At 41.3% G+C, this 22,465-nt stretch overlaps 2 protein-coding genes across 2 annotated transcripts; one reads left to right on the forward strand and one right to left on the reverse strand.

The window, feature by feature from the left end:
- The first annotated feature begins 472 nt into the window (after positions 1–472).
- On the forward strand, positions 473–15,940 carry LOC104588693 (toMV resistant protein Tm-2 netted virescent-like). Its single transcript, XM_088897154.1, has 3 exons — positions 473–3,244; positions 3,969–4,482; positions 10,244–15,940. Exons 1-2 carry the CDS (start codon positions 473–475, stop codon positions 3,972–3,974), a joined length of 2,778 nt encoding a protein of 925 aa, XP_088753280.1. The 3' UTR covers positions 3,975–4,482; positions 10,244–15,940.
- Positions 15,941–16,077: 137 nt separating this feature from the next.
- Positions 16,078–19,705, reverse strand: LOC104588691 (putative 12-oxophytodienoate reductase 11). Its single transcript, XM_010246727.3, has 5 exons — positions 19,547–19,705; positions 18,893–19,033; positions 18,647–18,777; positions 17,660–17,836; positions 16,078–16,869 (listed from the first exon to the last, which is right to left on the reverse strand). The coding sequence occupies exons 1-5, from the start codon at positions 19,654–19,656 to the stop codon at positions 16,277–16,279; spliced, it is 1,152 nt and encodes a 383-aa protein (XP_010245029.1). The 5' UTR covers positions 19,657–19,705; the 3' UTR covers positions 16,078–16,276.
- Between the last annotated feature and the right edge of the window lie 2,760 nt (positions 19,706–22,465).

The raw sequence follows: 22,465 nt of genomic DNA on the forward strand, positions 1-22,465 counted from the left end.
TGACCGGTGTGAGCAGGATGACGAAAGGTGTTAAATTACCAAAATAACCCTATGTCTCTATCACTATTACGCCAGCCATTGCCGGAGAAGAAAAAAAAAATGTCCTGTGAGAAAACTTCCTTCTCATCTATTACGCCACAAATGAAAACCTATTGTTTCTTCGCTATTCTGGCGTTGCCAAAGAAGAAACAATGAACAGAAGCCTGTCACAATTGCTGGAAAAAAGAAAGAACCAAAGCTTGTCATAGTTGCCGAAGAAAGAACGAACCAGAGCAGCAGAGCTTGTTACCATGCCTCCAGGGAGTCGTTGTCACAAATGAAAGTTCAGAGGTAACTGTCATTGACTCCACAGTACGAGGTTCCCTGTAATTTACTCTTTTTTTTTTTACTTTTTCTTTTTGAGAAAGAAAATGAGCCTGCAATCGTTTGGTTGACTTGACAAAACTCGGTGAGCCGAGAAGACAGAGGAGAGATGGCAGATATTGCTGTTCGTGAAGCCATTCGAAAATTCACCAACATATTGGGCGATCTAAGCCTTGAAGAAGGCATTCGCTTCTATAGATTGGATGAACAAATCGAATGGATCAGAAAAGAATTGGATGAAACCAAGTCGTTTCTGATAGATGCAGATGCCAAACAAGAAGGGGACGAGAGGGTCAAGAACTGGGTCCGCGATGTGAGGGATTTCGCTTACGACACGGAAGACATCATTGGCACATACTTTCTCAAAAGGATAAGCTGGTGGAGGAGAAAGAAACGATTATTTGGCTTCCTTGGAAGGTTCGCTTGTATCTGTTGTGACTCGGCTGCAACCCATGAATTCGTGATGCAGATCGAAGGGCTCAAGAGGAGAAGTGAAGATATCAAGAGGAGCAGGGATACGTACGGCATCGAATGCAATGTCACTGAAGCAGCAGCAGGAGAAGTGGCTGTAAGCTTTCAGCAACGAAGGGAGTACTTCTCAAAGTACATTGAACCGGATATTGTTGGTTTCGTGGAAGACATCAAAGTGTTGAAGGAAAGATTGCTTGACGAGAGAATAAAATATTGCGTAATACCCATTGTTGGGATGGGCGGGTTGGGTAAGACCACTCTTGCCAAGAAAGTTTATAATGATGTTAAACCATATTTCCATTGCCATGCTTGGGTTTATATTTCTGGAAAGCCTAGGCTCCCCAGTTACATTTTAGAGGAGATAGCAAAAAAGATAGGGCTCAAAAAAGAGGAATGGGAGGAGAATGTGGAAAAGAACCTCCTCAGTTTCTTGAAGGAGAGAAGTTATATTATTGTCCTTGATGATTTATGGGCAATTGAGGTGTGGGAATTTCTTAAAGAATTCTTCCCCGATACGATGAATGGGAGCAGAATCATTGTTACTACCCGCAACCATGATGTAGCTAAACATGTTGCCCAAGGTAGCTCTCCCCATGAGCTTGGATTTCTAAGCTACAATGAGAGTTGGCAACTTTTCTCCAAGAAAGTGTTCCCAGATGATGGTATTGGACGTTTCCCACCAGAATTGGAACCTTTGGGAAGACAAATCTTGAAAAGATGTGGTCAATTGCCACTTGCTATTGTGGTAATGGGAGGTCTTCTATCCTTGAAGGACAAGGCAGAGCATGTATGGTTGAGAGTGCTTCAGTGCATGGAAGGAGAAGCCAATGGTGAATGCCAAATGACATTATATTTGAGTTACATTGATCTACCTTACTATTTGAAACCATGCTTTCTTTATTTTGGTCTTCTCCCTGAAGACCTTGAAATCCCCGTTAGCAGATTGATCAATTTGTGGATGGCTGAAGGATTCATACAATACCAAGGACAGCTAAGACTAGAGGATGTCGCAAGAGGTTACCTTGATGAGCTAATCTATAGGAATCTGATTCAGGTTGCAAAGAGAAGCTTCGGTGGTAGGGTTAAGGCATGCACAATTCATGATGTTTTGCATGAGTTTTGCATTTCAAAAGCCAAGGAAGATGACTTCTTTGGTATTTATAGGAATTTGGACTCCGATGCAAATGCTAAAATGCGTAGACTTGCCATCTATTGTAGTGTTTGTAGCTACATTTCTCTGAACCATTATACATCGAAGCTTCGTGCTCTGTTATGCTTCCAAAAAGACTGGGAAAGCCTTGAGAAAGATCAAAGGTCTAAAAAGGAATTGGAGAAGCTTGAAATAGAGCATCTGAGATTCATCTACACGGGCTTCACATTGCTTAGAGTGTTAAATCTCGAGGGTGTTCAATTTGAAGATTTACCTGATGAATTTGGAATTCTCATTCATTTGAAGTACTTAGGATTAAGAGACACCAAGTTCAAAAGCCTTCCATCCACAATAAGCAATCTTAAAAACCTAGAAACTTTGGACATCCAAAGCACAAACTACTATTCCGTGCCTAGTGTTATTTGGTTGATGACACAACTGAGGCATATAATCTTGGATTTTTATGCTGAGTTAAGAAATCCATTCATTTTTGGATACAGAATGGATCGTCACCGAGCTGTTGATAAGGTTTCTTTACCAAATCTCCAAACCCTATGGATGATACAAGGCTCTAGTTTGGAACCAAGTTGCTTATGCGAGATGACTAGTTTGAGGGAATTAAAAATCCATGGTCAAATCATGTTACATTCTAAGGTGCTATCTACTCCCAAGGCCATATCAGATCAACTAGAAAATTTGCAATTGGAGGGACGAACACAATTTCCATTTCCTGATGTACCTGTAATACCAGCCTTGATGCTTTCCCACTATGGGAATCTTCGTCAGCTTGTGTTACAAGGGAAATTAGAGAAGCTGCCCAACCATGACGAATTCCCACCAAATCTCACCAAGCTTTCTTTGCAAAGCACCAACTTGCTTGAAGACCCCATGGCTACACTTTCAAGGCTGCTAAATCTAAGAAATCTTGTCTTGGGTTATTGGTCCTACTTGGGAAACAAACTGGTTTGTTCTGAAGGAGGATTTCCTAAACTTGAAGTGTTCAAACTTATCTACTTGGATCAATTGAAGGAATGGAGGGTGGATGGAGGAGCTTTTCCACAACTTAGAGCCTTGAAAATCAAGAACTGTGAGCAACTAGATATGCTTCCAGATGGGTTGAGAAGTATTACTACTCTTACTCAGTTGGAACTGAACATGCCTGAGAGGTTCTACTCCAGATTTCAAAGAAATGGAGAGGACTGGGATAAGATCCAACATGTACATTCCATCATAACATGGCAATATGGAAAAGCTAAGCAGGCAAATTTTTATCTTAAAATGATCTCTTTCACTATTTAGCACATTCATTTTCTTAGTTGGATAAGTAACAATACACTTGATCCATTACAATTAGAAATATATGCAGCATTCAGGAACCACCTGGGATACATCTACATTCACAAAATTGGAGTTACTGCATTAGTGTTAAAAAATGGGAAAAGGACTATTTAGAATTTCAAGAAATGAACTCGTTCATCAAACGTCAACCCTCACATGACCAATCCTGCTGCCTGCTCTCTCTCTCTCTCTCCATTTTTTTCTGATTAATTCTTTTGGGGGGTTTGTTATTTTCTGGTTGTTTTAATGTCAATTTTCTTTGTTTTTTTTTTTTCTGTTATGCATCTCTGGAATTTCTAGGGCATGTTTTGTGGACGCTTCAAAATGGATGCCATAACCTTGTCATACACTTCAATTTTTAGTCTAAATTACATGTCCTACACCTTGTAAATGCCGTGTCCCTTAACACGTCTGTGTAACAATTGAGGGTTTAGTATATTTGCTAGTGCTAAATTGAATTGTATGCTTGATAGACTGAATTGGTGAAATGCTCCTATGATTCTTGTTAGTTAAAGCAGTAATTTTCTCTTCTATTGGGTTTGTGAAACAAGTTTCAATTTAGCATCCATTGATTTCACTTATGTAATATTTTTTTCCTGCAGTACAGTGAGACCTGGTGACATTCTTATTTATTTATCTTTTGCAGATTTGAGAGAGTTCTTGGTATCCTTCTGTGGGGGATGTGATATTTTTAACTTTCAAGCTCCAGAGTTTCTTTTTGATGGATAAGTTACAGTTTTAGTTGGCTATTGATGTGAGCTTGTCTTACATTGCCGGTCCAAGCCCAGATAAACGAGGAGGGTTGCATCAGGTTTGCAGCTGGCACTAAAACTTTTGCTGAACTCTTATGATCATGCTAGGGTGTTATCCAAAAACAACATGTTACACCTTAACTCAAGTGTAGTATCAAATGGGCAAGGGTATGCTAGGACAATCCAACAATAGATATGGCATTAAATAGAACAGAAGGGTGAAACAGACTCTCTATGTATACACCTGTCCTCCCCAGATCCCACATTAGCAGGAGCCTCGTGCACTAGGCTGCCCTTTAATGCTGAAACAGGATTCATGTAGTCAACCCCATATTAGTTGGAATAAGACTTTGATGATGATTGATTGATTGGTTTCCTTCAGTTGGCTATCATGACCAAATTTCAAAGGTAATTCACCTACCAATCCTTTTTCTTTCATTTAGTTTTATTGCAAATAATCTGAAGGTGCCATCTAGCTTGCTGGTAAATTCTCTTGCCTTAGTGAGACCTGGTATTGAATCCCACCTTGGGGGGTTGGGTGGGGGTTGAGGAAGGGCTACCCTTTTGTGTAGTTCATTCTATCAATTCTGCAACAAGGACGGAAAGTATAATTTTGTTCATTCATTCTTACTTGGTTAATTCCATTATCTATTTTTCCAACACAGTAGTTACTTTTTTCAAAAGAATTTTATTTAGGCAGAAATTAATTTCAGATTGAGGGAGGGGGAATCTGATTTGATAGGTGCTAAGAGATGGAGCTTGTCCTATGTTATTATTGGTAAATCTGGTTGTAGCACATGTATATACACATTGTTGTAATTTCTCACCCTTATTACTTCACACATTTGATAGAACAAGTGAGAGAAGCATGATAGATTGGCTTTCTCATTCCAAAATTTTCTCCTCTTTGTTCTTCTCCTTCACTTCTTCTTTTTCTTCTTTTTCTTCTTCTACAAAACCCTAATCATGTTTGCAACGTCGCATCAGTGCCATCTCTGATCAAGGGTCTTGGCTGAATCTTCACTTCAATTCTGATCTACATAGTGTAAGTGCCAGTATCACCATACTGTACAGGTGATGGTTGACACTGTACAGTCAACAATTCATAGGCTGAAAAAGAAAAAAACTTCACCATGTAGTAGGATGCCAATTATGGGAGTAAGCCATATTTTTTGAGGATTTTCTTCAAAATGTGAAGAAATTTCAGTTTATACGTTTGTGATCACAGGGATTCAAAATTGAATTTATGCCAGGTCAGTCCACTTGATCTGTAGCATAGTTCTGGGTTATGGGAACTTGTTCTATAGAAATTGGAGCAAGATTGAAAGTTCTAGACTTTTTTCCACATATATTTTTCTGCCTGGTTAATCCAGATCACACAAGATTTCAGATAACAATGGTGATGCAAGGTAATTGGGGCAAGGAAATGGAGTGTGAGAACTGTGGCAATCAAGTTGGACTTGGAGAAAGCCTACAACTTGGTGGATTGGAATTTCTTATTTGATATCATAAGAAGGTGTGGCTTTGGGAACTTGTGGTGTAAATGGATCAGAGGTTGCTTACAGTCTAGCCATTACTCTGTTATTGTTAATGGGATGGTGTTTGATTTCTTTGAGGGATTTCGTGGGCTTAGACAAGGTGACCCTCTCTCTCCTTTTCTTTTAACTTTGGTAGCTGAAGGGTTGAGTAAGCTGATCTCTAGAGCAAATTCCCTGCAATTGTTCAGAGGTTGGACAATTGGGAGAGAACATTTTGATTACTCACTTGCAGTTTGTAGATGATATTCTGATATTTTGTGAGGGTGACTGTAAGGCAGGGGTGGAAAATTTGAAGTTGGTAGTGACTCTTTGAGAGGTTGTCTAACTTGAGGGTTAATTGGTCTAAGAGTTTAATTGCTGGAATCAATGTAGAAGAAGATGATTTAAGGGACATGGCAAGCACTTTAGGTTGTGAGATGGGAGAGTGGCCTCTGAGATATTTAGGCCCTAGGTGACAACCCTAGATCAATTAGTTTCTGGACCTTGAGGTGGAGAGGATTAAGAAGTGGATGGCTGGATGGAAAAGGAACTATATTACAATGGGGGGAGGGGAGATTAACTCTTATTAAGTCCACCCTTGCAAACCTTCCAGTGTACTACATGTCAGTGTTTAGGATGCCCCAAGAGATAGTGAGGAAAATTGAAAAAATTCTCTGGGAGCCGGAGGAAAAGAAGAAGGATCACTTGGTTAGATGGGACAAAGTGGTGAAATCAAAGGCAGAAAGGGGTTGGGAATTGGTAGTGTCAAGCTGAAGAATGTTGCAAGCATTCACGACATATCTAGCAATGGATGGGATGCTGGTTGTCTTCATACAACTACCTTGGCTTTCCCCTTGGAAGGTCATCCATGAAATTCTTCCTACCTTTCTAAATCATGTTAGGTATGACTTGGTGGCTTTGGATAAAAAAATTAGGTTTTGGGAGGATGTCCCTTTGGGTGAGAGATTTCCTGCTCTTTGTGACCTTTCCAGTTTTTAAGGGTAGACCTATATCTGATTTCTTGACCCAACAACTTCTTCCTTCTGGGTTGAATTGGAACTTTGGCTTTAACAGGAACCTTAGAGAAGCTGAACTTCCTAGTGTGTCTGAGTTGCTTGGCTTGTTGAATTCAGTTGTTTGGATGAAAGGGGTATGGATTCCAGGGTTTGGGGCCTAAACATTGATAGTCTGTTCTCTTGTAAATCTTTCTTCAATTCTTTGTTTGCCACTTCATCCTCTCCTTTCCTAGTTAAGGAAGTTGGGTTCTTTCCCATTCCCTCGAAAATCAGTGCTTTTTGTTGGGATGTGTTTCATAGCTGTATTAATACCTGTGACTTGCTTTAAAGAAAAAGACCAACTTGGTGTTTGTCCCCGAACTGGTGCATTATGTGCAAGTTAAGTGGTGAAACTGCCTTTCATCTCCTAATCTCTTGCCTTCTTGCTAGCTTTATTTGGAATTGGTTTTCTTCCCTCTTTGGATGCTTTTGGTCTCATCTTGACAAGTTGGAAGGATTGTTTAGCCCTTTTGTTTTTAGCTGTATTAAAAGGAGGGGCAGGATCATGGGGAGATGTACAAGAGCAGCAGTACTATGGACAGTTTGGGAGGAAAGAAATTCAAGAATATTTTGAGAAAGAGAAAGGAGTAAGGAAGCCCTGGTGGAAATGATAAACTTAAGAGTGGCACAATGGGAAAAAAGTTCGAAACTGTTTTTAGACTTTAAGGTTGAAGACTTCTTTAGGGCCTGGGTTGTTATTGTTGGTTCATCTTCTAGGTTCATCTTTACAGGGGACCTCTTCCTTACTAGCAGTTGTCCTTTGCTAACCATTTAAACCGCCTGAAGTCATTCCTCATGTTCCATGTCACCCTTTCCTCTTTCTTCAGTTCATAACAGTTCTTGAATCACCCTCAATGACTAGGTTATCAATGCCCAACTCCTTTGCCTTCTTGACCCCATATGCTGCAGCTAACGGTTCTGCTCTTGCCAAATTACCCTGTTCAGCAGGCCCAGGAGTTGGGCATCGTAACTTAGTCATTGAGGGTGATTCGAGAACTGTTGTGAAATGGCTGAAGAAAGGGGAAGGAGTGACATGGCGCTTGAGGAATGACTTCAGGCAGTTTAAATGGTTAGCAAAGGATAACTGCTAGTAAGGAAGAGGTCTCTTATAAATCTACTCAATGTGTCTCCACTACTCCATCATCTTCATATAGTGATATGGTGCAATTGTGTCTCCTACTATCTTGTTTGCTCAGTCAGGTATTCATTCTGCTCATCATGCTACTTCCTTTGAGTCTCCCAACCCTTGGATCATTGATTATGGGGATCAGATTATACAACAGGTAATTCCATCTGACTTTCTTCTTATTCAATTTTCTTAGGACATGATAAAGTAATAACTGTTGATGGTTGATGGTTCCCTTTCCATTGTTTTTAAGAAAGGAACTATATATATATATATCAAACATGTTCCCAATTTTCCCACAAACCTATCACCATTTGATTGAATTGCTCGGTGACCTTTTTTTTTTCCTTCTCATTGTATATTTCAGGACTTGACCATGAAGAGGGTGATGGGACATGGTTGTGACTTGTGAAGCATGTGATCTCTACTTCTATGTCTACATCTAATATGTCTAAGTTGGGTCAGCCTGTGTTTGGTCTAAGTATAAAAAGTGTATTCGTTCATGACATAGATGCTTGGTTCATTTGTCCTTTAAATCATTGAGGTTATTTTTTCCTTCATGGTTTGAGTTAGTTCAGTTGTTTGAATTGTTGCATGAAACTTGTTAGTTGTCCAATATTGTAGAATCACATATTCTTTAATTGAGAATAAAAAGTTGAGTTATTTTTCAACTTGTGCATACTGCATAGCGATGTGTGGATCCCGTGAGAATGACATTTTTATTTGGATTTTTGGTACTTTATTACTTTTGTGGATGGTTTATCTCAAGAAAAGCTATGATGAAGTCCTTACCATTGTTATTTGTTAAGAAGTTTCACTGAATGGTTCTTATCCAATTTGATACAAATATCAAGTGTTTTAGATTTGATAATGGGAGGGAGTCAATTGATTCTTCATCGACCTCTTATTTTACCAACCTTGGCATAATTCATTGAGTTTCTTATGTCTGTACCCCACAATAGAATGGTGTTGTTGAGTGTAAGAATAGGCATTTGTTAAAGGTTACCTGAACCCTCCTCATCAGTATGCATTTCCAAAATGGTTCTGGTCAAGTGTAGTTCTTACCGTGAATGTTTCAGTTTTAAAAACTGACTTGGAGATCTTTATACCATGTTTTATGCATTTTCTACTTTGGGTGACAATTTGACGGTTCAACCATCTGAGTCGAACGGTTTGGCCCTTAAAGACTTTAAAAGCACTAGATTGGGATCTTTATATGTATGATGTAATAGTTTACCAATAGTTATATACCATGTTGTATCCCAAATTTTCTCCTTCAGGTGATGGTTTGACAGTTTAACCATTCAAGTTGAACAGTTTAGTCCTAAAGACTTTAGAAGCACTAGATTGGAATCTTTATATGTATGATCTTATAGTTTACTAATAGTTATATACCATGCTGTATTCCAAAATCCTATATCACTGGTGATAATTAATGAGAGTTGACAAGTTATCTTTTTTCATGTTGATGATGATCCTGGTCCTGGAATTGATACTCTCTCTCTCTCTCTCTCCTTTTCTTTTATTTTTATTTTACCTCCATTTTCTTGATTGTTACACTCCCTAACCCCTACCTCCGTTTTGTCAATCAGTCCACCTCTCCCCCTTCTTAATTGGTTGTTTTGCCCACTTTCTTGGTTGTTACACCTCCTACCCCTACCTCCAACTTTCTTGGTTGGTTGACTCACTTTTTCTGGTTTTACAAGTCACAACTCAAAATTCAATTAAAAAAATCAAGTTATAGGTCACAATTGTAAATATCACCCAGTAAACAATTCAAACAATTTAATGGTTTAATCACTCAGATTGTGGCTCTCTCATTGTGCCAATGGGTTTTTGGAATTTAGTGTTTATAGTGGAATTTGATGGGTTTAAGATTGAACCAAATTATTTATATCTCTGGGTGATGGGTTGGAAATGGTTTAAAATCACTGCTTTCCATAACTTTTCTGCAGAAGTCTTTTCTTGGGCTAACTTTTCTGCATAGCTTTTCTTCTTATCATATTTTGATGCCTGTACCTATACAACACCTTACTGTATAGGGGTCTTCCTCTTTTTTGACAAATTAATACAAGTTTACCTTCTCTCAAAAAATTAACCTAATACCCTCCCATGCTTTTAAATTTTAGATTCTACATCTTCTTTGTCCTGAGTGTCTCAATTTTCTCTTCCTCAAAAAGTATTTGGTTATATTTGTTTTGCACATGTTCTTGGTCTAGGTTGTTTTAAACATGATCCTAGGGGATATCTGGTGTATGTTTCTCGGATATTGTGTTTAGGGAAAATTTCTTAAAATATCCCTATAGTTTAGGAAATTGACTAACTCTACCCTTACTGTATATATATTATCTTTAAGTTTTCTGACAATTGACATTGCTTTTAAACACTAAAGGAAAGAAGTAAAATGTCGAATTTACCCTTCACTGTTCCTCAAAATTTTAAATTAAAAGTCAACTGATGAAAAATTTCAGGAAGATGAAATGGATTGTGGCTCCGGCAATCATCATTATCCTCGTCATCATGTGTAAACGATAAACCCACTAGTTTCTAGGTTGATTTGATCCCTCTCCGTTGATACAAAAGTGAAGTATCGGATGAAAAGGAGACTGGATCTAGTTCTTTTCGTCGGAATGGGATTTGCTCCTCACACTTGGGCGCCTCACATGCACATCCTACCATGCATTGGGAACATCTTCCATACTTATAAGTTATTATTCACAGAGATGTTCCCAACGTATGGTGGATGTGCATGTGAGGCGCCCAAGTGTGAGGAGCAGATCCCGTTTGCGACGTTGTTCATAATCACTTTCAAAATCATCAAAATTTCCACGGTACGAGTCTTCTTCCACCGGCACAAGTATTCCTCCAACCATAGAACAGTCCGGAGGTCAAGATGGTTGGTAGGTTCATCAAGCAAAAGAAGGTTCGGCTGCACAAACAGTGCCATAGCCAAAGCCAATGAAATTCTCATTCTCCAACCTCCATTGTTATCGTTGTCCTCATCTCCGGCATAAGCTGACGCGTTCTGTAGTGATGCAACCTCCTGTCGGAGCCTCACAAGCTCTTCATTCGCCAAAACAACAGCTTCTAACGCTATCCTCGCCATCAAGGACGGAAGCACGATTACCGAGAAACACATTGCAAGCCTCTCTGCAACTCTTTCGTTGGGACCTAAATGGAGGCTCCGCAACTCATCCTTCGTTTGTGGACTACTGGTGCAAGGGCGCACTTGACTATCACAGGCTCCTAAATGAATGTTTCACCATCGGACAATGGGCTAAAGCTCACCGCCTTCTATCCTGATCATCGATGGAAACAGGAACAAGTAGCTTTCTACATTTACATTCCATATATGACTTGAATGTTTTGCCATTCTTAGTTTAAATCGTAGAATATTATGCGTAGAACAAGCACAATGCCAGTAAATAGCTAGGTGCTATATGAGGTATTGCTCTGTTTTAAGCTTGGGTTCATGGCTGCTAATCTCGTGATCGATCCTCAAGGCCACCAAGGACCAACCGAACAACAATGTTTGCATGGTAGCGTCCAGTGACTCGAACATTCGTAAACCATCAGGTTCGCTTTAGTTATTGTTGCTGGGTTCGGTAACAATAGCGATCTTGCAGCGGTAGTCCGCAGACGAAGACGGAGGAGGAAGTAACAATATGATAATGTATGCTAAATTGTGCGTCCGATTGCGGTACAACCTCCATAGAACCTCGGGGTCGGCGCTACTCTGCAAATTTTCCAATAGGTTTTCTGCAGCTCACCATTTTTACCGAGTAGGCGTACTCTGCGAAGCAGAGCTCCATCACTAAGGGACCACAAAGTAGATACCATGTAGGCCGTCAATCTCTGCTTAGGATCGCCTCGCATGTTGCAATCCACGATGTAGCTCTCTGTTCGGCCTCCGCTCTTTGCTTCGCCGCCTCCTCAGCCCTCCTCTCTGCCTCGACAATTCGTTTCTTCGCCTCGACAGCGTCCCCCTCGGCCTGGTTGAGGCGCCGTTCAGCCTCGGAGAGAAGGCTTCCGATGGGGCCCTCTCCATCTGCTCCTTGGAGAGGCTCTGCTGCACCTCCTTTAGTTGTGCCTGAGCCTCCATCCGGAACTTTTGATTGTCAATGAGGCTCTGCTGGAACTTGTGGTACTTCTCTTCGGCGGCGGCAACAGCTTGATGGAGTTTCTCCTTCTCTTCCTCCAGCCTATCCATTTGGGCCAATGTCAGCTTCAGCCAATCCCCAAGGCCAACAAAGTGGAGGCAGACCTGCAGCGAAGGAACAGTCACTATTCTACAAAACAATAACCATGAAGAAAAAGGGACAAATGTTACCTCAGCCAAGCTTCCCAGACCCTGGGTGCAGACCTTCTTTGAAGCGCTCCCCAGCATTTGAAAGCGATCCCTCGGGAGAAGGGCTCCGCTCACTAGGGCCTGACCGACCCCCTTCGTGGATGTTCCACTAGGGATGGAAGATCTGGTTGGATCACTTGGCGAGCTCCTCTAGGGGTGTGGGGGTAGAAAATAGCCTCATCCGTTCTTTATGGGACCCCCTCGGGGCATCCCTCGCTGAGTTCCCGGCGCGGGCCGCTCTCTGCGGCGGCTGATCCCCCACGGCCTCCTCGGCTGGCCTCCTCTACCCCGCCTTGGCCTCTTGGGCAGGCTTCCTTGATCCATCGGAAGGCTTCGGCGGCACCTACTACTCCCACCTCGTATGGACCCTCCTCGACGGGCCTCTTCCCCTTAGTGGGGACCTGTGAAGTTGCTCCCACTCCCTTCATGGGAGCTGTTGGAGTCGTCCCTTGGCAGGGACCTGTGAAGCTGCCCCCTTGGCGGGGGGCCTGGCAAGAGGACCCCCGCTTTACAGGGATAGGGACCTTCTACTTTGGCGCTGGCACGCCCTCGGAAGGCCTCTGAGGTGTCTTCGCCCGCTCTTTCTGCATCGTGCGAGCACGATCAATCACAGTCTTCCTAGCATTCATCGGCACCTCTGCAAGCAAAATGAAGTTGTTAGTAACGCAATGCAAAGTAGAGGATGAGGGAACGTGTCAAGGGACTACAGGGCCTCTCCTACCAAGGGGAGCAGGGTTGAGCCCCACAAAGAGTAGTGGGACCTCCTCCTCCACCAAAGGCTGGACTTGGACTCTCCCTAGGTCTAGTAACCGCGCGAGATCATCGTTCTCCTCACTTGTGAGTAGGGGGACACTCTTCTCCGCAACCTGACGAACCTTTCCCCACCCTGACTTGAAGGACCAGCCCTCGGGACAGGACAAAAAGAAAAATTTACTCTTCCAGGGGTTGGAGATAATACATGCCGTTTTAGGAGGTGTGCTTCCTCGGCGCAAACAACGCCTGGAAAAGCTTCGGCGTCAGTTCTACCTCTTGGAGCCAAGCCACCACCAGCATTGCCACTATGGTCCTAATGACGTTGGGCACCAGCTGGCTAAGGGTGATCCCATACGCCCTCAACAGTTCAGGGATCAACGGATGAAGGGGGATCCGAAGACCGATCTAAAGAAAATGTTGGTAAACGCAGATTTCCCCCTCCTTAGGAGTCCATGGTCGTTCGCCCACCTCAGGCACCCTTACACCCTAGGCATAGGAGATCGATCTTAGCTGCAGCCTGGGCAGCACCCTCAGCCCTTGTTCCAGAGACAGGATTTGGGATCTCATCCCCCTCGGCTTGGGAGGACCCTTCGGCCTCCCTTGGCATCACGGATGCAGCGCTTTTGCAGGGGAGTCATTGCCTCGACGGCTGCCTTCGGCCCCTTGGAGGCTACCCTCTCCCAAAGCACCTCAACCTCTTGTCGGAGGGGAACAAAGACAAAAGGACTCAAAGGAGAAAGGGGAGAAGGGGTTAGAGCAAGGCTCCCCTCTGACTCATGCGGAAGATCATAGCACTCAGGTCCAGAGTTTGAGAAAGACATCATTTAAGATTACCTAAAGGGAAGTAGAGGGAAAAGTGAAAACGAAGGGTCGAAGGTTGGAGAGTCTGGGAGTTGAGTTCACTCGAAAGCGGAAGCACTTAGAGGCAAATGACAAGAATGCTACCGTCAAGGCCCCTATTTAAAGAAGAATGAACGGCCCAAATGTCTCAAGATCCAATGGCTGGGAAGCCACCGCCTCCACAACCCAATCACAGCGCGTTGTGCAACGCTCAGCCTTGGAAGGCGAAACGACGCGCTAGTAACGGCTTGGATCGTCTCAGATCTAACGGGCACAAGATGCCTCCGCACCTGCGATCCAGTCACACTGCACCCCCGAGCACTCGGCCTCGGAAGGTGAAACGATGCTCGGGGCAAACCAACGCGTCTGCCCACCGCGGCCCATGCGACCCGATCCTGTGAATGCGCACACCGGTTCAACTAGAAAGCCATTCCGCACACGGGGTGCTCTCCCAACGCATAGACCCGTGCAGAGTACGACCCCCCAATCACCTGCCCGAAGCAGCAGCGTAGCAAATCACTCGCAACTTCGGCCCAACTTATGAAGACGGACTAGGCAAAGACACGAAAGAGAACGCCACTACAGGGTACACCTCGGCCGTCGAGCCCACTGGCGCTCATCATCACTACTCTCATCAGCCGGAGCCGTATCCTTCACCTCAGCCTCGGGAGTGGGGGGCAAGTGATGTGGGGTGGCCCAGCCCACAAGCGCCAGACCCGGGGATGCGACTCGCCACAGCAGGGGCCATCCTGCACACCTCGTACGGAGCTTATCGCGGAGCGCCCACACGTACCCACAGAGCTCGTTGACTGCCCTCGTACGACTCCCATCTCAGGCGTTCATCTCCACCAATACTGGATCTAATCCCACTACAATACTTAAGTGTATTCACTTGGGGAATTCAACGTCTATGAGCAACCTCCTCGGAGCCATCGTTTGAACCTAATTCCCCTCCTCGTACCCTTGTACTAACTTGACCGTCAGAGACTCTACCTCGGGTTCTTACCCGATGCCTCTGACATCCTCTGTCTTGCAGCACTTCAGCTACCAGCCCTCGGCTTCTTTAGAGCTTGGCATAGAATAGCCTTGGCCTCCAGTCTTCGGCCTCAGCACTTCGTCCCCGAATCCTCGAAGCCTTCGGCCCATCTTCATAGCCTAGGGGAGAAATTACTTTGGTGCCCTCGACTAATCCGAGTAGCAATAGGTTCTGTTATTTCTTTCTTAATAGACCCCCCACATCACTGCGTGGGTCGCCATACTCCAATAAATCGTGGCCCTACTTCCAAGGCCTTTGCAGTGCCATTGTCGCAGAAGATCTATGACCTGTTCTGGGAATACCCAGCTGAATCCCACTAGATTGAAAAAGGAACACCAGATTTTCCTTGTTATTGGATAGTGCAGAAAAAGGTGCTCCGTTGTCTCACCATTGTTGAGACAGAGGGAGCAAACATGAGGAGAGACATCATGAGGAGAGACATCACAAGTATTTAGTTTCCTTAGACAGGCCTCCCAAATGAAAGGATACTCTAGGAGGTATATGAGAATTCCAGACCTTCTTGGCTGGGAAGGTGGTGTCCTGGCCTTCTGAAACTATAGCCTTGAAGTAGGAGTTGGTAGTGAACTTGCCATTTGGGTTAGGTTTCCAAATCCAAAGGTCGGTGGTTGTAGGGGAGATGTAGGCCTAAGTGAAGCCTACATTTTGGAGCTTATAATCTTTTAAGGAGGCTACACCCAGAGATTGATGGTCTTTGGGTATTGATAATATCTTGTTCCTGGAATTTCAAACACCGTGGTTATAATCAAGTCACTTTTCTTATAGTCCAAGTTCAAGATGTCAAAACTTAACCATTCGACTTGATTTTGGCATCATTGTATAAGTTTTCCATTACCTAACCAACAACTCAGATTTATTGGGAAAGCTATAGCCCTTTAAGTAATAAGTCTGTGATGGGTCAGGAAGTTTCTGTTCCCATTTGAGTGTCCATATGTTTTTGTATTTGAGTTGGTTGTAGTCTTAAAACAATTTGGTTCATTTCTGTCACTTTGCAGTTTGAACTTGGAGAATGTAAACGGAAATCCAAGGTAACGTGGATAGTGGATCCCAAACAAAGCATACATGTCATTAGATAGTTGTCAATGTTAGGATTAGAATTAATTGGATAAACCATATATGAACTTTCAAGTGGGGACTAAAATTTGAAGACTCTGATCTCCTACACTTTCATTCAGTGTGTGATAGGTGTCCTATCACGGGTATTCTTATATGAATGAGTATTTACACACGTGTAAGGAGACACCTGTCGCAGACTGAATGGAAGTATAGGAGAAAGTTGAGGAGAAAAGTGTAGGAAATCCAATCCCAAATGTGAAATACCTTGAATGACATGTTACTTCAATCAAATCTGCTGATGCTTTCATCCCCAGACAAGAAGAGAAATAATAGCAAATACATCTCTATATTCTCTTTGGAAGCCCAATTCAAAAGCTAAGCTGTGGATTCAGGAAATGGGCAGTTATTATGACATAAATCATCCTGCGTCCTTTACTCATACATCCCCAAGGTCTAAGCGGTAGATTCATGAAATGGATAGTCGGTGTAACCAAGAACAGGATCGGATATGTAGAATGTCTCTCTATTATACTTGTTAAGAGGAACATCAAGCTCAAACCTCCGTGGCAAATCTGGATTGGCCAAGAACAGACGACCATAAGCAATAAGATCTGCATAATTATTTGCGATGGCTTTATTGCCTTCTGCTCTATTGTAGGCCCCTGCAGCAATAAAAGTACCATTGAAAACCTTTCTCATGGGTAGAAGACTATGGGGACTTTCACAATTCTGTTCAGCGTTCTTTATCCTTGGCTCAACTACGTGGCAGTACAGAATCCCAAATTTGTTAAGGGCCTCAGCCATGTAAAGGCCCAGGGCATCTGGGTCTGAGTCCCCTGAATCCGAATGGCTGCCAAAAGGAGATAGCCTTATCCCAACTTTATCAGCTCCTATCTCATCAACAATGGCCTCAACCACTTCTAGAGGGAAGCGACAACGGTTTTCCAGGCTCCCACCATACTGATCGTTTCTGTCATTGACTTCATCTTTCATGAATTGGTCAAGCAGGTAACCATGAGCACCATGGATTTCAACTCCATCAAAACCTGCACTTGAAGAAGAACTATCAATTTAGTAAAGGTATAGGAGATTTGTGTTGGGACATAGGTCCAGGTTTTAAAAATTGACGTCCTAGTGGTGAAAGGATGTCCGAGGTCTCTTTCAACTCGAATAACAGGAATGACAGAAAGCAATGTAAAGAAAAAGAAAGTTTGTCTACCATATCTGAGTTTCTGGGTTTGTCTAACCTTGAAAAGAAAAAGAAGCAGAATACACCTATCAGTCTACTTGTTATCTTGGATGAGTGAACAGAACAAAACATGATGGCCACATTGGAATTTATGGGGAGAATAGGAAGAACAGCTAAATGTAACTTTTATTTTTTTTCGGCTTCTAACAGCCAAGGCAACAGATACATATAGGTTTAAGAAAAGCTAAAGTAGACAATTTTCAAGGAAAAAGTTGTTATAACATGACATATCCATGCTTTGGTATAAATCATTAATCTAGGATTCTAGTTTAAGACTTTGATTTTATCTTGGGGGGGGGGGGGGAGGGTGTGTAGATTAAGATATTGGATGAATATTCTTACACTGCTTTTATCATCTAGTTTTTATTTATTTCAGCAATTTGTGGAGATGTGTTCATATTCAGAATGTTTCACAGGAAATCAAAGATAATATGAATTTCTAATTTGGTCACCATTTCTCCACCAATATCATCTAGTTTGCTCTCATAAAAGTAAAAAGTTTCCGTGTCTTGGTTATCCAATTTTCTAGTATTTCTTAAGCTTAAATAATTGTGTCGAATTTTGAAAAAAAAACATAAAAGAATTACCAGCTTCCATAGCATTCCTTGCAGCAACCCTGAAATCATTAACAATTTCAGGAATTTCACTGGTCTTCAAGCGTCGAGGTGGTGAGAAATCGGCTGTGTCAATGCCATTGCTTCGAATTTGTGGCTTCAGTGGCTTGTCTGTAGAAGAGATTGGAGCTTGTCCATTTGGCTGAAAACCTATAAAGCAGGATCTGTATAAGAAGCTGAGGCAATACAAAACATTGCTCTGAAGTTTCAAATCTTCAAAGCAATCAATTAGGCCAATAAAACACAGCTTCAGCAAAAATTACCAGTCGACTATGGTAGAATAAGAAAGCATTGACAGTAAACATAAAGATCAAAGTGGGTCACCTTACATGTGGCAACCCACTTTCATTATATACAGAAGATGTAGATATTCTCTTTCTTTCAGAAACCCGCAAGGCAGAGGCCACTCTTAACATATGATTTATTTGTATTACTTGCTATTTGGTGATTTAAGACAAGGTTTGCGTTATTTCTGTTCCCATATTTAGACCCCTTTAAAGCAAGAGTCTCAGTGGTCATAAGAGCATTTTCTTTGAAAAAGACATCAGCAGTTCTATATGAATTGCATCCTAGAGGGGCTAGATCATTAGCAGCCAGAGGGAACACCTTGTTCTGCTGGACCAAAATATCAGCTACTGATCTGGCTGAAACTTTGGCCACAGATGGGGAAAACTATATTTGGGGTCCTTTCCTTACATGGCAGCTCTCATTTCCAATTGGGTGTATGAACTGTGTTGTGCTGAACAGAACACTGAACTGTCTTTTTTTATTATTCTCCATAGTTGTTTTGTTCTCCATCTATGAATTCTTTAATATTATTCTGACATTGTTACCAGTAAAACAGGGATGAAAGAAGTTGATTGGAAGGTATAAAAATATTACAGGGTCTTCTTCTCATGTTAATGGGTTCCAACTCCTAAGAAGCTACTCAGAACGATAAGGTATAAAATAAAATCATACCATAGTTGGATACCCTTCCTACATGCCAAATCTGGCAAAAGAAAATGCCACCTTTTGCATGAACAGCATCCACAATGGGTTTCCAGGCGTCCACCTGTTCCTTTGTCCAAATGCCAGGCGTATCTGGGTACCTTAAGTAAAGAGAAAAAAAAATACAGTTTTAGCTTTCAATCTCAAAGAAACTACTGTGTTTCTTTTTAATTTTGAAATAGAAAATAGGGATAAATTTGCAGCCACCAAATATACCCTTGAGCAGTGTCAGAAACCCCTGTGGCTTCAGATATGAGAAGTCCTCCTTTGCTTGTTCTCTGAGAATAATATAAGATGGCATGTGGTTGAGGCACGTTGTTGTAAGATCTTTGTCTAGTTAAGGGTGCCAAAACTACTCTGGAAAACACAAAGTACAAGTAAGGAACTAAAGACTCTCAACCAGCAAATCTCTATGAAGTTGTAATAATAATCTGGTCGATTAAGCTTTTATTTCATGGCAATTACTTTCTCATAACTAGAAAATGGAAACATATGAACAAATAAATCATAATACAAATTTAGTATTTTCAGAGATCATCAATGACAGACTACTTGAATTCAGATAATGAAAGGAAAAAAAACTCAAAACCACTCAAATTCCACAGATCAGATTTCAAAGTTTTCAACCAAACTGATCTCATTTGCTTCTTATAGGCTTCAAAAGTCCAAGCCTTCTCCTCTCCACAAACATCTATTTCTCATCATTTACCCAAGATTGCCCAGAAATTCTAAGCAAGAAGACAAAAATTCAGCCTTTGTTTTGTATCCAAGTGTATGCAAAATATACAGTAGCTTTGGACAAATTCAAGCTCAGCTTTTAACATCGAAAAAGAAAAGACCAAAGAAAAAGAAAAACAAGTTCTGACAAACCTGTGAGAAAGACCAAAGTTGCCCATCTTGTAAGGAGTGAGAAGAGGGATAGGGGTTTCAGCAGTCAGCTGTTCACCATTCTGCTCTTTGCCCTGCTTGCTTGCTTCCATTTTGTTTCCTGGGCTTCTTTGAGACTCAACTTTGGTGCATGAAAGTACATTAGATCAGATATTTATAGCGCACCTGTAAATTGAATGACCGAACCAATGACGTCACTCTAAATTATTACTGTCGGCTGCGAAGCAAATTTTTCTCTCACCTGAGACTAGTCAACCAAGAGCGGCTCTACACTGTTTTCTTCTTGTTTTTGCAATTTTGCTATTTTTACTGCCTACAACAAATTATCAGAGGCTCCAGTTGATTTGGAATCAAAATCAAATCATGGATCTGAAGGTGGAAGATGTATGCTCTGTCTGTTTGCTGAATTGTGGATCTTGACAGTTGATATATCTAGGGGTAATAGCATATGAGGGCAACTTTTGGGCAAGTTTTGGGGTTTAATATCAATAAAAGTAATATTTAAAAAAAAAATTAAAAATAGGTCAACTTTTTAAAAATAATATCAATAAAGGGCAAAAATATACTGCCGCCTGCCGCCACCTCCGCCTCCAACAACGTTGCCGGTGGCCAGAGGCAGAGGTGGGTTGAGGTGGCAACATTGGGCAGAGAAATGACCACTAGTGCCGCCGCCGCCACCTTTGCCTCCGGCCACCTCTAGCAACGTTGCTGGAGGCGGCGGTGCTGTGAACAAATGATAAACAATGTTTTTGCCCTTTATTGATATTATTTTTGAAAAGTTAATCTATTTTTGAATTTTTTAAAAAATATTATTTTTATTGATATCAAACCCCAAAAGTTGCCCTTATATGCTATTATCCCATATATCTATCAACAAAAAAAAAAGATTCTTTATAGTTGATAAAACAGGTGGCAAGTTTCTGAATTTTATTTCGCTTTAATGATGAATTTTTTAAGGTGGTGTTGGATTACCGTTCTTGGTGTTTGGGAAATAAGGCTGAAATAAATGCTTGTTATAAAATTAATTATTTATTGAAGAAGTCCAAAATTTTAGCTTTTTTAAGTGTTTATATAATAATCATTTATTCAAAATTTTAATTCTAAATTATTCCTAATTAGATCTTAAAATACCACTTATGTCCTTAGAATGTCCAAAAACATAGGGCCCATTTAGCAAGTCTTTTTGGAAGATCTTCTAATAGTTCTAAGAGTCAAAAGATGTATTGAGTTTTTGCATGATCTGAGCAGCCCAAAGCTAGTTTGGCAGATACATGCCTTTCTGCGCGTCTTTCTGTGTCTTTTCACATGAGAATAAAACGCGAAATGTGTTTGATGGTCGAATTAATGATGCATTATTTATTAAAACGGTTGATTGGAAAATTCTCATTTTATTTGAATTATCACATAATGTGTTTGATTTATCCTTTGAAAAACATTTGGCACTCTTAAAAATATGGTTAAAGTTGTCTTTTGAAATTAGTAAGTATTTATGGGAGAAAAAGACTACTAAACACCTAATATGAAATAAGTGTTTGTCTTTTAAAATAAGCACTTAAAAAAATTGGGTGCCAAATACAAATAAGTACTTATTCGAAGTAGCACTTTTAAGTTTGACCGTAGTACAATAAAATAAATAAATATATATATATATATATATATATTTTTTTTTTATGTTTTTCCAAACTACACCTTCCCAGTTTTCTACAGTCTTTTTTAACATTTTTTTTGAAAAAAACATCCAATTAAATAAAGAACATGACTTCAAACCACGAAAACTCTAAAAGTGGACATTTTCATGGTGTGGCAGGATCGTTGGATTGGAATTTTATCATAAGTTTGTTGGATGCTTGATGGATATTGGAACGAATGCAATCCGTTTTGGCGGGGACAAGCATCTAATTCTATTCCTCCATGTTCCTTGTGAGTTTATCAACACTATTGCCAATAAAGGCACTTTGTAACAGTTTGGATGGAAATGACTGAGTCGTTGTGAGAACTGAGAAGCGCTGTAGTTCTGGAGATTGATGATGAGGGTGGGACGGGACGGCCACCCACGAGGTGCTGGTTTAGTCTCTAATATACTTGGTACAACACGTGATGGGGGCATTGGGCCTTTCCCATCTTGTGGAGCGTCGCCACATTATTCCGTTGACAAAATAGCTTAATGTCACTTTGTCAGCATGTGTAAGCCGACTTTAACATTTTCCGATAATAATGTCATTATATCGAAAGCAGGATGTAGTGTGAGACATTGTGGGAGGCTGATTTGATCTCGACTTTTACAGTTAACAGCAATCGTTTATGGAAAAGTATCGATAGATTGTATGCAGATTTCTGAATTTCACTCTAGATTTATAAACATTCAAAATATCAAAAACCGCCCATTCTATACATCAATGCCTATGCGTGAATTGGCATCAATTCCGACCCTGGCATCTATCCCAACTGTATTTTGGCCTAAGAATTCTGACCTTGGGCTGAACCTTCTTTTTCCAATTGTTTATTTATTTTTACTTTTTTTTTAAATGATTGTTCATGGGAGATGACTGGATTTAATACTAAAACAGTGTAAATATTTCTATGGATCGGGTTAAATGGTAAATCCAACTTCAATGGGTTAGGGTCAAATATATTGAGTTTAGGAATGGGTTAGGGTTTTGATTCTTCAAAACATGCAATTGAAATGTTACAGGTCTCGTTGGGATAGTATCATGTTAGACCCTATAGAGTCGGGTCAGGTTTGGGAATCATGTATTTTAAAGTCAGGTCGGGTCGGTTTCGAGGTGGGCCACAGGAAGTGGAGTTAGGGTTGAGGCAAACCCATGTTTAACCCGACCTGTTGACATCCCTAAGTGTAAACATTCGAATTTGGATCTACTCTCACGGAATGCTCCTCATACC

The sequence above is a fragment of the Nelumbo nucifera genome, chromosome 1 (genome assembly GCF_055504915.1).
Source record: "Nelumbo nucifera cultivar China Antique chromosome 1, China Antique-T2T, whole genome shotgun sequence".
Classification (NCBI taxonomy): domain Eukaryota; kingdom Viridiplantae; phylum Streptophyta; class Magnoliopsida; order Proteales; family Nelumbonaceae; genus Nelumbo; species Nelumbo nucifera.